Source organism: Centruroides vittatus, unplaced genomic scaffold (genome assembly GCF_030686945.1).
Source record: "Centruroides vittatus isolate TY-2023 unplaced genomic scaffold, ASM3068694v2 contig_567, whole genome shotgun sequence".
In the NCBI taxonomy this organism is placed as follows: domain Eukaryota; kingdom Metazoa; phylum Arthropoda; class Arachnida; order Scorpiones; family Buthidae; genus Centruroides; species Centruroides vittatus.
In genome coordinates, this window is record NW_027122338.1 from 26,915 (window position 1) to 43,938 (window position 17,024).

The 17,024-nt window shown below is 32.8% G+C and overlaps 1 protein-coding gene across 1 annotated transcript in view; it reads right to left on the reverse strand.

Annotated features, from left to right (window-relative positions):
• Positions 1-1,103: 1,103 nt before the first annotated feature.
• Positions 1,104-17,024, reverse strand: part of LOC136979011 (uncharacterized) — a 46,450-nt gene continuing 30,529 nt past the window's right edge. Inside the window, exon 6 of the mRNA XM_067274890.1 lies at positions 1,104-3,691. Within this exon, the coding sequence (XP_067130991.1) occupies positions 1,494-3,691 (2,198 nt within the window). The 3' untranslated portion in view covers positions 1,104-1,493. The remainder of the gene's footprint in view (positions 3,692-17,024) is intronic.

Sequence of the window (17,024 nt, forward strand, 5' to 3'; positions counted from 1 at the left end):
CCACTCTTATATTTTCCTCGAGTCTCTGTGATTAAGATCTTTTATATAAACAAAAACGTTAATATGAAAGTAACTAAACACTAATTGTATGGGGAAACAAAAGTGAAGTCGCGATGTAACTAAACCATTTGCCATCAAAAACTAACAAAACCTTCAAACATTGTATAATAAACACCGGATAATCAAATATTTCGATGTAATTTCCTGTAGAAAATCCACTAAAATTACTTATGAAAGTATCTTGCACTCTTATATATATTTACTCCGTAATATAAAGTGAATGCAGTTTTCCATTTTTCGTTTGTTCAAAGTATAAAATAATATAAACAGCTAATAAGTAAACTGAATTACAGAGAAATAGATAATGTCAATAGCAAATTGAAAGCAGCAAATCTCGAAACAAATTGCCGGAAATTCTGCATAGAAAAATGTTAATTGTTATCGAAATATCAACGATGTGTTACAGAGAATACGAATCTTATAATATAATCGAGATGGGTTGATGATAATAATAATAATCGCCGAGCCCAAACGGTTAGGAGTTGAAAGTTGAAATTTGGTACACAGGGTACGTCACGAGAATGTACACTAAGAAGGGATTTTTCGAAATTCTCCCCGCGGGGGAGAGAAACGAATTTAAGGCTTATCCTAAAGAACTCGGCTTCTACTGTACTATTTTAGATGCAATTTTTTATTTTTAACTGCGTTTTAGTAGGGTATCACATTTACACGATATCACGTGGGGTATGAAAGAAGTGTATTTCTTAACAATGAAAATGTTAAGATGGAAGTGTTCAGAGGAAGCGACGTGCAATATTTATAGCTGGGGATGCGGTTTTTTGCGTTTTTGCGGGAAATCGAACGTATTTCTAGACCCGTACAAAAATTCTCTAATTAGGCTGGAAACAGGGGACCTAATTCTTGCATTCTGTGAAAACGGGTAAGATTGGCGATAATGTAATAATCTTAATCTCCGCGATCGTTACTTTTTTCCGGTTATCTGCTAGTTTTAATAATAATTTTTCTGAATTATAAATTGTTACTTTCATTTCTCTACTTTGTGTATATAAACTATTGTTTTATTGTTAAATTTCAGTATTGACTTTGTGATTGATTTTCAGCTTTATTATCTAATCATTACACATTTTATTATATAATACTTACACCAAATTCATCACAAAATCATATACAAGTAACATTTGTTACAGCATATTTGAAATAAACAAAATCCATTTCTATAAACAAATATAAAATAATCACAATTTATTGGCAAGTACTGATTAAATTGATGAACGTAGATACATTTTAATTGTCGTAATTGTAGAATTCGTCCAGCGTAAACATTGTAACAAATCACTTCGTCTTCTTTCTCGACATTTTTCTTCTCTGCGACAACAAACAACGCAAACAACAACAATCACGCCTATTAACATTAACGAAGTAAGAAAAGCCACCGCGATCTTCCATTTTGAAACAGAACTAACTTCATCCAATCAATATTCGTTCGAAGAAGAAGCATTTACCGAAGATGCCAAATTTATTTCTGGAATTTCTGTGCATCCGTCGTTAGAAGCAATTTCGGTGAAAGACAAAGACGACGAATTTCTCGCGCAGAAAACATCGGAGAAATCTGCAATCTTCTGCCTGTTTCTAAGCAACCAGTCCTTAGTAAATTGCGAGTGGCAATGGCAATTCCAATTGTTTCTGGATAAGTAAACTTTAAATTCTGAAGAAACGTCGACCAGGTTCATTAATCCGGATGAAAATTGGGTTAACCGGTTTTCCTTCAACCACAGGTATTTCAGGTTTGGCAAAAGAATATAATCCGAAATATAAATTAAAGAATTATTACTCAGACGCAGATGGGTGACGTATCTCCACGTCACACAATCGATATCAGATAACTCCTTTATGTAATTATTACTCAAATCGACAATCGTGGCATTCGGGACGAGAACTTCGGGAATTCTGTCGATTCCCTTTCCGGAACAATTGACCATCACGTGATTTTGTTCTGCAAAACAATCGCAATTCATCGGACAATAATTTCCTACGACTACGAGAGATGTATTATCGAGCAAATTTCGTTCTTCTCCGAAACATTTCGTGTTCTCTATGTCTGGAAACATTTTTTTCGCTATTTCTATATTTGATTTTAAAGCAGAAACGAATTGCTGCAGTTCGTAGTTACAAGTGATTTCATTATACCTTAAATAATAAGTCGGCATTTGAAATCCATATTTTTTGTCATCGATGTAAATTGTTCTGATTTTACAATTAGACAGATAAATTTGCACGCGATTTGGAGTGTAAATTGGCAAGTTGACGGTTTCAAAATGATTATTTGACAAATCGACTTTAGTCAAGTTGTATTCCGTCCAACTTATCGTCGGCCATTGTGTCAAATTTGTCTTATATAAATTTAGATAATTGAGATGCTTGCTGCTGCCAAAAGGACACTTACCAGTAAGTTTAGTTAAATTGTTCTCAGATAGATCGAGATCCGTTAAATTAATCAATGGGAGGAATACGTTTTCGTGTAATAATGTCAGGCTATTCGATGATAAAATGAGAGTTTTCAATGACGACAAATTCTGAAAAACATCTTCGGGAAGATTTTCTAACCGGTTTCCCCGCAACGTTAACCATCGCAGTTCAGAAAGTCCATGAAAAATTCCTGTCGGAAGTGTCGATATTCTATTAAACGAACAGGAAAACTTTGTCAGCAGTTTATTATTTCTTAGAAGATTTGGAGGGAGATGTTTAATTTTGTTGGAATTTAAATCGACGTAGTTCAAATTAATTAAGTCAGAAAATACATCGTCTTCGAGTGAATAAATAGAACAATCCCATGCAGAAAATTCAGTCAAGTTGTGCAGTTTCTTAAAGAATCCGGATGGGATTTCTGATAATTGTCGGTTCTTAATAATAGAAAATGTCCTTAAATTAAAAAGACCTTTCAACGTGTCAGTTGGTAAATCCTTTATTCGATTAGATCCTAAATGCAAATATTCGAGTTTGGTGAGATTTCTGAAGACAAGTGGATGAATCGATTCGATGTAATTGTTATCTAAGGCCAGCTTGGTCAAATTATGAAGATTATAAAATAGATCTTCGGGTAAAACTTTTAACTTACCATTCGTGAGGTACAATTCGAAAAGATTAATTAACTCTCGGAAAGGTTTGTTCGGAAATAAACTGAAGTTATACCGTTCAATTGTCAATGAAGTCAGCGACGGAACATTGCGAAATGTTAAATTTAGAAGTTCCGACGTCTTCACTCCTCGTATTTCGACAGATCGCAGACTGGTCATGTTATTAAACGAGGCGCTTTCGAAGTTTCTTTCATACAGGATTGATACATACCAGATGTTGACGTGCTCGATTGCATGTCCAAACGTGAATATTCCAACGTCAATCTCCGACAGAAAACAATCTCTAAATGATATCTTTTGTACATTTCTAACGTCCAAACATCGCATCAAACGAAAGTCAATCGTTTTGTCGCCACAATTCAGCCGTAAGGATTGATCGAATATATCAACAGAGGAAAAGTTCTTTGATTCGTAGCAGCTGTCTGCCGTTGAAGTACAAGAAACATTTCCCCAATGTTGCCAAAACTTTTGACACGAATTCACCACTAGAAATAGTAATTGCAAAACGATAACAAACCTCATCTCTCCCGACCAGACTTAATTCACTTGTCACGGAGAACAGCAAAAACAGTCGACAAAAAATACACAACTGGCAATCCGTGTACTTACGTGTTTGATACTGTTACTATTTCTTTCTGACCGACTCAAAACGCGTTAAATTATGACCTCAGTGACATCGATTTCCTACAGATATATGACGTATAAAGTTTTTAATTTCCTGGCTTATTTCCGTTGCATTGGAAGGGACAATATCGGACGTTAAATTAATATTTTACGAATAAAAAAAAAATTGGTTTGCACTTTTATTATACATTTGTTCGTTTAAAGCAATTGATATTACAAAATAAAATATTTTTCTTCTTACTCTAAGACGTATTTGAATTGTGTTAATCAATCGTATTTTGTGACACAAAAGAATGTTTCTGTCCGACTCCAGTTAAATTATTATAATAAAAATTTCATCACTGAATTTGAAATAAATATAAACTGTATTTTTTTCTATTTGTTCGGATTATTTTCATTTTTTCTCAAACTTAAACGGGTATTTTAGTTTTCTTTTTTGATAAGGAAAATGGCAAAAAATAATTAAGAGACATTGTAATGATTTTCTGTACGAATCAAACTTTAACAATTTGTAATATTTAAAGCATTTAATCGAGTACAAGTACAAGGTAAATGCGAAACTGTGGCAAATAATATATATTGCAGAAATAAAGAAATTAATCTACGAGTAAGAAACTTAAATAAATTGACGTAGTTTGCATCTAAAATTAATTAACTTTACCAACGAAAGGATAAAGGAAAGATGTGGAAGTTTGATAACGGAAAATCCGGAAATATAAACTTAAAAACTGAACGTTAAGTAGTTTGAAAACAATTGTGGTAAATGTGGTCATTTAGAGATTTAAATTTTTACTTTATTAATTACTTTTTTTGTCGTTTGCATTTAAGTAAATAAATAAATAATTTGTCATTTGTCTACAACGACTTTTATTACTAAAACATATTAGACTGGTGATTCGATTCTGGAATTTAAAAAAAACTTATCAGAAAAAACAGTCTTTATTTTTCACCCGAACACACGTTACACGGTATTAAATCAATATGCCTCGTTGTCCTTAATTTATTATAATATTATTTCCGTCTACTAGTACGTATTTTCTATTATCAGGACTTATTAGACTGGTGTTAAGGATACAGCAACACAGTTTCACTTTCATTGGCTACATTACAATAAAATCAATAAATCAATTTGACTCTGTTTATATTTTATAATCAGTGTAATACTTTTCATTATTGTCTTTAGTATTAAAGCTGTTAGAATTTTTGGCCCCTACGATACATTGAACTTAAACACGGTTACATTTTTAATCAGTTATAGGTTAAAGTAACTGAAACTCTGCACCAATTTAATAAAGGAAATCAATTCATATATTTTAATCAGTGTTTCAAAATTTTAGTCAATAACCTTAAGTTTTATATAAAACATTTCGCTAATATTTTGAAAAAACTCCTAGTTCAGTAACTCAAACAAGAAGTTTTTCCCTAACTCTTTTAATAACTGAAAAACATGAAATAGTACGTTCGACGTTCTCTCTGTATATATTAAGAGTATTCGAAATGACCGTTTGTACCCTTCTAACACCCAAAAAGAATTTAAATATCAATAGCATCTTCAATGATACTCCTGAAAATGTGCAATGTAACAAAAGTCAAATTAAATATAAATAATAAACATTTTTTTTATCTAAAAATGTTTCCTAAGGAAATGTTTACAGTTCATTTGTTAATCTGAGATGTTGCTGCACTCTGTGAACATTCATTTCTCATTATCTGTCACTATAAGACGTCACTTTAAGATACGTAATGACAGATAATGAGTAATTAATTGTGACAGAATTTTTGTGACAGAATTGTGTGACAGATTGTGACAGTTTATATCCTAAAATCCAAGACGGGGATATCGTCCTACTAACCACAACTTCTTCGAACAAAGGAATTCCACGAAATAGTCTCAACTCCGGTGAACTTTGAACTGTAGCCTCGATTCTAAGTCACCAATGACGTCACCCACCCAACCGACTGCTTCCAAGAAACCCAAGACTCTCGCGTCTCCGAAACTCGAGTGATAAATATTGTCACGCGTCTAACCCCCGTATTCACCAACGCGAGTTAAACAGAGAGTTGACGAACTCGAGTTTAGATATAAATCAGTCAGATTACGAGCTTCTTTTCCTTCGTATTTAGATAAAAATTTAACTCTAGAGTTAATGTTTTAAAACAATCCTGCGTTCGAGATTAAACAAGTTTTGTTTCGTCAGCAGCGTCTTGATTGGTTGAAAGCAAACACGTGTAACACGTGTAGAATATGGCGGAAAGTCGAGAGGATAGTGATGTTCGCCGTAATTTCACAAACTTTGAAAGAGAGATACTACTCGAATTAGTCGAGAAATATAAACAAATGATAGAAAATTCTGATTTGTGAAATTGTGTTGCTGTATCCTTAACACCAGTCTAATACGTCCTGATAATAGAAAATTCGTACTAGTAGACGGAAATAATATTACACGTTACACGATATTATGGTGTTTCGACCGGTCGGTCCCTCGTCAGCAGGTTTACGTCCAATAATTTCTAAAACAAAATATAAAGTTACTACAAATTGATAAAATACTCGTTAATAAAATAATAAAAAACAAAATAAAACTTACAGTTTTTGATTTTTAAATACATCAACATTCAAAAGCGTAAGTAGCAGAAATCCAATTTTTTTCCCTTATTGTTATTCATTTTATTTCATCGTCTTGCTGTGTGGATACGTTCATATAGCTGCCCTTTATATACGTTCATATAGCTATCCAAGATGCCACAGGTTTTCCGTCCGTTTGGGTATAGAATTTATCATCAAACTGGAAATAATTGTTTTCAATAATTAATAAGCATCATTATATTAACCGTTCCGGTGCATCTATTTGTGATAACAAATTTTTAATGTCTTCTTTAGTAATGCTCGGGTACATATTTATATGCAGCGTTACTGATTCATATTATCACTAATAATAATTTTATTATTTTTAAATCTCTTTAATAATTTATCTGTGTTTTCACTATATTTAGATATTTCTAATAAATTTAATATATTCTTCAAATATTTTTCTAGATTATAATGTACATAGTTTTTAACGTGTATTAAATTGTGTACAGTAAAGGAATAAAGAATTTTTAAAATGTGTTAAATCGGTCACTCGATGCAATAACGTAAGATAACCTTTGTAGTTATATACATCAAATTCTACAGTATAACGATCATTAAAACGATAACTATATAAACACTTTGGCTATTTCAGCCTACCACTGCCACGTTTATCGCCAAACTGGGATAGTAACAAACGGCACAGTTTGATTGGTCAAGTAGACAGGAATTGAAAATTCTGCATATTTTAAATTTTTCAGATAACGTTTGTTTGATGTTAACTCTAAGATACTGCACCATTCGCAGCCGAATATCAAATGGTAATCTGCCAACCAATCAAATTTTAAAAAAAAAACGGGCCAAACATTTAAACTCGGCACTGTCGCCGCTTAAAACATATTTTGTGCTCACCGGTAACCTTGTATTATGTAACTTTACTATTCGAATGCCACAATACCGCTAGTTCTATAGAAAGAATATGTGAGAATAGGGTTAATGTTACCTATGGTAAGGAAGACGGTGACGGGGAGATTATTTCTACCCTACGTTCGACGTGGCCGCGTATCCGGTCGCCATCACAAAAAAATAATAATAATATTAAAAAATACAAATAAAAAATAGGGTAACTTACTTTGTTACTGAGCTTTTTCCCATTTTCCACGTTTCCTGTCGACAGAACTTGACTCTCCGGTACGAGACGAGGCTGTTTTTTTCCCCTTTCGTTTTAACAATTTTCTCTTTCTTCACCTTTTTCTTGTGTTTCCCTTTTGTTTTTCTTTCTTGCTGGCAATAGGTGCGGGAGCAGTCGGAATAGTCTCCGATTCTTTCTAACTAGGTATTTTTCCGTGACCGGAATATATCATTCTTACGTGTTTAATAAAGGTGTGAAATTTTTCGCCGGGATTTTTTAACGGCCATTTGTGATACTTCTTATACATAAATGCGTACGTACATATATGAATCCGACAAATCTTCTGCGTAATGTTTCGGCAAATTCTTCTTGTTTTTTTAAGAAACTCCACAACCTTTCGATATTCTGAGTATGAACGCCTGTAATCGGATTGACAAAATTTTCGGAGTGATTTCTTATCCTTCTAATTCGTCTATGTGGTTATATCCCTTCCATTCGTCTGTGAATACTATGCTGCCGGAATTAACATATTTCGATATTATCCAATTCAGAGTTATTTCGGATCTGTCATTAACCTGGCATATAAAACAACTGTTGTCCTCCCGGCATATACTTCCAACCACCCATTTAGTACTTTTCATTTTTCGTCCTTTTTCGTATTTACGTTTACGTATCACTGTTTCGTCTATTTCCACCGTTTTGCCAACACCTATTTTGAACGATGTCAGATTGTGTAAGGACACTAACATAACGAAACGTATGTGGTTCGACCAGTCTATGCCTGCCTTTTTAGAAATACCCGAGGAAATTGCCGAATTACTCGTCGCGCACTCTAAACCGATATAGTGCCGTACGAATGTCAAAATATTCGCCCACGAAATATTGCCGCATTTCTCTTTGAACGTTCCTTCGAAAGCCGAACCATTCCGCCAGCATTTTCGGCAACGCATCCCGCATGATTTCCGGTCGCTGCGATAACTCGATTTGCATGTTTTGCCACATTTCTGGCCAACTTCCTCGGTGTGTCGGAGGTCCAGCTTTACGGCAAATTTCAGTCAGCCATCAATTCTTTCGTCTTATCCTAGTTCGGAAGACTCTGCTTCGAGTAACTGATAAAAACGTCGCGCAGTACACTCTTTCCAAAATTCGTCCGATTCTAAATCGCAATTCGACGTGACTAACTTGTGAAAAATATCCATTCAAGAATTGTAGAAAACGCTTAGCCAATTTTTCAATTAATAAATTTTAATCGCTTAAATTCACAATGAAAATTAATATGATTATTAATTACCTCATAATAGAAAAATTCCAAACGTCAAAATAATCTCGCACGACAACACGCCTACTCCACTATCGGGGGAAAAAAATTTGCATAACTGCCGATCAATCGCGTCGAAGTTACGAGGTTACGGGAAACGAGTCCACGTCGAACGTAGGGTAGAAAAAATTTCCTGGTCGTTGTCTAGAATGTAGGGAAAAAGAATTTCCCCATCGCCGTCTTCGCTACCATAGGTAACATTAACCGAGAATAGTTCTTTTTATACGATAATGAAGTGTTTAAATTTTGACTGCAGATTGTTTCAACTACGTGCGAAGTGTGTTCTCGTAAATATTGCGTCCATACAAAACTTATTGGGCTGCAATTTCAAATATTCTCACTGTCGTCCGGCTGTCTCTGTCCTTTCTTAATCTCGAGAACGGAGTGAGATAGATGCAACTCGAGACCAGACGTACAGTACAAACCTTCGGGGCAGGAAACGCTGCCTAACCGTATACGAACTTCTGATTTGTACCATTAGTCACGTTATTTCAATTTAAAAAACTTTTTAAACGCAGTTAGATACGTAACTAGCACGACTCTATTCTGACAAATCAAGTACGATGTTCGGGAGCAAAACACCACTACACTGCTCGCAGACAAGTGCAATGTGCCACCTCTCTGCGCGTAACGGCACATTTATTTTGCACTATATCGTTGTTGCAGTAACTCAGTGAATATTATAAATATTTTTTTAAATTATATCTTTTTTGTAAGAATTGTATGTAGTTAATTATTTTTTTAATTTTTTGACATATGGCGCTACCGGATAAGCCAGCAATCAAATCGATAATTTGGGGAGACGTAAGACATGATATAAGCTAGAAGTATTTGAAAGTAACTTAACCAAGTGCAAATTTCCTAATCGGTAGAGGTGACAGACATATAAAAACGATTAAAAGAACAATTAAAGATATGCGACAGATATCCGTTTTTCGGTAACGAGTATGGTCCCACGGACAGCTGTAGGGCCAGGCATACTATCAACGAAACCGTCTGCCGATCGAACTCCATGCCTCCCCAATCCACGATGCCCGTTGTAGAGCCGGTGTGACGTTCGGCCAAAAGGGCCGGCAGGTAGTGTTTCGACCACCGGATTCCGTCACGCTCGTCGTTCCACCAGGGACGGAAGCAGAATTCATCCGTAAACAATAGCCGGTGGCACTCGGTGATCCAGTTACGATGACGATTACTAACGTCAAGAAAACCCGAAAAACTCCTCGTGGCAATTCCTTGGTCAAGGAGTTTAGTAGTTTTATCCACTCGGCCACGGACAGGCTTGTGTGTAACAGACAGAGACGTCGGGCTACTGTTTTGGAGAACCCTAAAATCGAACTGAATTCTTCAGACTAGCAGATTTTATCCTTAATCATGCAGTCATTCTGTCATGCAGGTTCCGTTCTTTATAATATATTGTACTTCAACATTTAAAAAACGTGTAATTATTATGTAATTATACGTTATTTTTAAATATTAAAGCATATAGTACCATTCTCATAACTAGAGATAATTCGGATGTTCAATCGGATAAGGTGACAGCCTATTAGTTTGAGCTCGGGATCGAAGAGGACGGGTATAAATACTCAAGAATTTTTTGGGGTGTGATCCGTCCGGATATGTCGGAATCGGTCCCCCATCACCCGACCGCTGATTGTGGGCCCGGCCGAATTTATAATAAGCTCGCTAAATGGCTCTCTTAGTACCGACAGAGCGGATTTGGTTAATGTTACCTTAGGATCCAAAATGGCAGCCAGGGAAATTTTTCCCTACGTAGGAGACTGCGACGGGGAAAAAATTTTTCCCTAGAGTCGCGACGTCGACGACGTGGGGAATTTTTCTCCGTTCGGTTTCTACCCTGCGTTCGACGTTGCCGAGTATTCTGTAACCTCGAAACGGAGACGGAAGTGTGTAAATTTGCGACGGTAGAGGGAGCCTTTTCGTGACGTCGTGCAAGAGTAAAATCGGCAGGAAATTCGTAGGTGTGTTACGAACGAATATGCAAATGCATGATCTGTGACGTGATTTCTGTTCATTTCTGGGCAATTTTATGCAAATCGACTAGTTTCCAGTTAGAATCGTTTACTGCTGTGTTGCGACGAATTGCGTATTGGATTAATTGCTGTGTTTGTTTTTCGTAACGATATTTTATTCGCACACAAATTGCTATCGTTGAATATTTATTATTATTATTTCCTCCAGTATTAGTAAGTACTGTTATTTCTTTTATAACAATTTAATCCTAAAAGTTAGAGAACCAAGTAATCAGAAATTAAGGAAAAAGCGTGTTTTTTCTCTATCCTTACCTCCCTCGTTTAGTTTATTGCCAATTGTTCGATAATGACTAGTTTTGCCGATTTGAGTTGCAACGACGAATTTTGGTCGAGATGCATTTCCGAAAATTTTTCTGTTTACGCGGATTTCCGCTTTATACGGGTTTCGTTTTAATTGGACTTTCAAGTCTGTTGACCTTCCTTTCGTTTTTCACGCTTTCTTCCAGTGAAGTTGTGCTCTTTCTTTTTGCCAACGTGCACTAAGGGGTGCACAATAAAGTACATATTCATACACGAAATCTGTAGTGTTGATTGAACTTTGCCGACGTTTCGTGTAGTAAATAAGAGAACGAGACTTACACTAGAAAAGGGAATTCTTCGCGGTGGAGAGCAGGTTATAAGCCTGAGCCGTCGTTAACCTCTTAACAGTGGAACAATCAGACGTGGCGCTACCAGTAGTTGTGGAGTAGAAGCGTGGGAAATTTTTTAAGAATTTTCCCACGCGTTTTTCTCGTTTCCGTTTAGGAAAAAAAATTTTTAAACAGTTACGTCTTGTAAAGAAAAAATCGTTCTTTATTGTCACATAATTTTTTTATATATGAATTTTTTTAGCGGTATTTGTTTGCTAAAATTTTTTTTTTCAAATTTATATTAAATTCTTTTTTGATTTTTTATCCGATACGATTTTTTCAAAACTTTTGAATTTATTTTCAATTTTATAAAATTTTTTAAAGTTTTAGGCATTTAAGTAATGACGATTTTTTCCAACCTGCGAATCAAATTCAAGAAAATGTAATTGACAGTTAACGAATTTCATCCACAACAATAGAAGACGTAAAGGTTGTTATGACTACAACTGGCGGCCTTTCCCCCAGACTGAAATGTGGGTGAAGGTCGTCTCGTGTTCTACTTTCTGTAGAAGTGACGTAATCATTGTAAATAAAAGAAAATTTCAGTATATCGTTTATTTAAAATTTTAAAATTCCTTGTTCAAATTTACGCCGAAATATTAAAGCGAATTAAAATATTAGCATTTTGTAAATAAACTTACTTGACATATAATAAATTTAAATAAATTAATCTTTAAGAAACAACAAAACAATAAAAAAATGTAGAAATATTTTTATATTCATCTTCACATTTATAACATATGTTATCGTCATTGACCGATATTTAATTTTAAAAACAATTTTCATCATTGGCATGCATCAGAAATGAAAGCATAACTTCCCTAAAACACTTCACTGAGTGGGTTCGCTTCACTCTGAAAAAGCTGACAGTTTTATCTCAGAAATCCAACGTGTGACCTACTTTCTCGAACATAGTAAAACAAACTAAGTTACAGTACAAAAATACACATAAACGCAAATAAATTAGTAACTCAATAATACATACCTTCATTTATATCCATATGTTATATCCAAAGGTCAGTTATCCCAAATTGTCGAAAAATAAATTATTTTCAACTTTTCTTTCTGAATTTAGAAGTAATTCACAGTAAACTTTATGCCTTAAAATATCCATTGCAATCAACGCAAAATGTATGAATCCACGTAATAAAAAATTATCGCAGTGAACTTCGAAAAAACGAGAACACAGAATTATTAAACCGCACTTTACGAAATCTGGCGCGAACTGTCGTATACAATAAACAAAACGAAAATGCTCTTGTCCAATGTCATCACGTGACAAAAAGTTTCTAAATAAACGCTAAAAGTTTTAAAGAATTCTTTCACAAAAACCGATGAATTTAATTAATACACAATAACTAAATCTGCTTAATAAAGGTTAATAATTTTCCATTATAATTATGCAAATTAGATATAAAAAAGATCATCGCGCAAATTCTCCCGCGAACCATGGATGACTCTTACGTCATCTGGATTGAAGTTTCCTGCAAAATACTGAAAATTTTTATATAATTATTTTACTAATCCAGCCAAATTTAAATAATATAAAATGTCTAGATCTGTTTAATAAAAATTAGTAATGTACTATCACTAATATGCAAATTAGATATGACAAAGATTACTGTGGAAAAATTCCCGCCAAGATAAAAATAGCTTTCGGTCACGTGATCACCAAGAAATACGCGTTAAATTTAATGTTTGTGTACAAATTAATACATTTTAACTAATGTCATCGTTTAAAATTTAATGTTTCTGTAAAAATTAGTAAATTGTAACAAATTTCATCAAAGACAACAGAATAATTTTCAGCTTATAAAAACTCTACAATAAATGATTATTTCTTCGAAAGACGTCGATATGCACGAATAAATAATAAATATACAATAATGCATTTATCCCTTTTAAGTGGATATTGTAAACATTAAGCTATTTAATTTGTTTGGCTTTTATAATTTAGTTTCCGAATATTTTACTGTGAAATTCCATTTAGTAAACATAAACAAAGACAAGCTATTAGTTATAAACAGGACAATAGAATAATTTTTACGTAAATTGAGTGAAAATACAGAAAAAAACGAATTATATCAAAGATGGGGACAAACAAGCTTACATCCCCAGAACAGAGCTTATAATTCGTTGTTATTTTCAGCCTGTTTCTACTTCGACTGTTTTTTGTTGGTAAAAAGTTAATGTTTTAAGATGTTCTTAGTGAAGAAACATAAAAGTATCGAAATATAATATTCACACACACAAAAATATTCATGTATGTCGACATTAGAAATTTGAAATCAATTATAGAATGTCCTGGATAGAGATATCGTGTGATTGTCTGTTTCTTCTGTCTTATTTTGTTTTTCTACGTGAAAATAAGATATCTTTTATAACTATTGATAATATAAACATTTTGTTTCTTTATATATTACTTCAATTACAGCTGCAAACTTTAACACATGGAGCATGTGAGAAAGTATTATTGTATAGATTATTACATTTTTATGAATACACCTGAGACTCGTGACAATATAGGCCTATATTAACCTACTTTAAGTGTCAATATTTTATTTAGAATCATTTTAAACGTTATTATTACATCAAATTATGAAATGGAATGTTCCAAGTATAGGAGTAAGAGGGAGGGGAAAGAAGCCATGCGTGGGGAAAAAATGAGTTTTTATCTAAATTATAATAAAATTTACTTATATTTACGAGAAATATCGCTAATTTTCTTCTGGAGAAATGTATCTTGATAAAATTAATTATCTATATGAATGAAACTTTCAATAATACATTAGTTACAATGACTGACGTTCCTTTCTTACCCTTTCTGTAGTATGTCTTATTATTAAACATAGTTTCTTAGATTATAGCATAATAATGTGTAAAAAAAAAATGGAAAATTTTGTTAATTTGTAAACGCAGATACAATCACATAACAAGCATACTGTATCCTCTGTATATTTAAAGTCAGTTATTCGCGATTGAATTTTTCCAAATAAGCCTGTTTAATCCGTAATTTATTTGACAGAAAGAAATTGTTTATGGACGTATTTCATTTATATAATGTTTTTCTCGTGATATTATTTTTAATATCGGAAAAAAATATACATTTCTACTATGGACATACATCAATATTTTTAATTCTGAATATTATATTTCGATACTTTTATCTTTCTTCACTAAGAACAAAGTACTTTTATTTTGAAAAATTAACTTTTTCCCAAGATAAAACAGTCGAAGTGGGAACCAGGCTGAAAATGACAATGAGTATATGAGCTCTGTTCGAGGGATGTCAGCTTATTCGTCCCATCTTTGATATAATTCGTTTTTTTCTGTATTTACACTCAATTTACGTAAAAATTATTCTATTGTCCTGTTTGTAATTAATAGCTTGTCTTTGTTTCTGTTTACTGAATGGAATTTCACAGTAAAATATTCGGAAACTAAATTATAAAAGCCAAACAAATAAAATAGCTTAATTTTTACAATATCCACTTAAAATGGATAATAACATTATTTCATATTTATTATTTATTCGTGCATATCGACTTTTTTCGAAGAAATAATCATTTATTGTAAAGTTTTTATAAGCTGAAAATTATTCTGTTGTCTTTGATGAAATTTGTTACAATTTACTAATTTTTACAGAAACATTAAATTTTAAACGATGACATTAGTTAAAATGTATTAATTTGTACACAAACATTAAATTTAAGGCGTATTTCTTGGTGATCACGTGACCGAAAGCTATTTTTATCTTGGCGGGAATTTTTCCACAGTGATCTTTGTCATATCTAATTTGCATATTAATGATAGTACATTACTAATCTTTATTAAACAGATCTAGACATTTTATATTATTTAAATTTGGCTGAATTAGTAAAATAATTATATAAAAATTTTCAGTATTTTGCAGGAAACTTCAATCCAGATGACGTAAGAGTCATCCATGGTTCGCGGGAGAATTTGCGCGATGATCTTTTTTATATCTAATTTGCATAATTATAATGGAAAATTATTAACCTTTATTAAACAGATTTAGTTATTGTGTATTAATTAAATTCATCGGTTTGTGTGAAAGAATTCTTTAAAACTTTTAGCGTTTATTTAGAAACTTTTTGTCACGTGATGACATTGGACAAGAGCATTTTCGTTTTGTTTATTGTATACGACAGTTCGCGCCAGATTTCGTAAAGTGCGGTTCGATAATTCTGTGTTTCTCGTTTATTCGAAGTTCACTGCGATAATTTTTTATTACGTGGATTCATACATTTTGCGTTGATTGCAATGGATATTTTAAGGCATAAAGTTTACTGTGAATTAGTTCTAAATTCAGAAAGAAAAGTTGAAAATAATTTATTTTTCGACAATTTGGGAGAACTGATCTTTGTTTGGATGTAAATGAAGGCATGTAAATTTATTTGTGCATATAATTATCTAGTTCTAATTTCGAAACATTTATTGCATTTAGTGTTTATAAGCATGTTATTTAGACATGTCTACCAATTTATTGCTAAAACGTAGAACTACGTCAAAGAAGAATACAAACTTTAATTAGCAAGTAGTATCTTTATTAAAAAACTTATTTGTTGGTAGATTTTTTTACATTTAAAGTGTAATTACATGAAACTAAATGGATGTGAACATAGAAAGTAGAATATGGCAAGACTAATAGATAAAACTATTATTACATATTACTCGATCAGAAAAATTTATACTTGAAGAATTTTGTTTTGATAATTATTGCCTAGGGTTTATGTCGAAAATATTTTTCAGTTATATTTGTAATTACAGTTAATTCGAATAGTAATGGCGCTTAAATATTTATAGAATTAATTGAAGTTTTCGAATTTTGTTTTGAGGAAACTGAGGAAGGCAAGAGTATCTACAGTTGTATAATGAACTGAATTTAAGTAAATTAGGTGACTTTGTATGTTTCGATGTAGTTTTTTATAATATTACGATATACGAACTTTCGATTTTGTAAATTGTATTATACTAAAAAATAAAGTTTTTCGTTATTCTCCTACTTAATGATGTATTTATAATGTTTCTGAACTAAATAATACTTATTAAATTGAAATCCGAGCATTACAAATTACTATGAATATTAAAGAAGACCGTTTTACTATAAACTACTACGGTATACTACAGCTTACTCCAATGTTGATTCTACGAAAAGTAGGTCAGACAAGGACCGTTAGACTAATGACGTAGGCTGTTTACTTTTTCCGGTTGCATCGGTGCACTCCCGATAGCGTCATTTACAGAAGTCACACCTACTTTTTTCTGATGCGAGCCAATTAGGAATATTAATTTTTTTAACCAATCAGATGACGGCGGGAGATTTAAATTCGATTTATGTCGATAGATGGCCGTCTAAAATTTCATATTTATTTTAATTTTCTCTCTTTTATTGTAATTTCTCGAGAACTAAAGGATATTCCAAAACAAAGTTGGAGAACCCAACTACTCGTGAAAATTCTACGACTTCACGAAATGGTCCAGGTATTTTATAAGAATTTTTTAACGACTATAGTCGTCCTTCA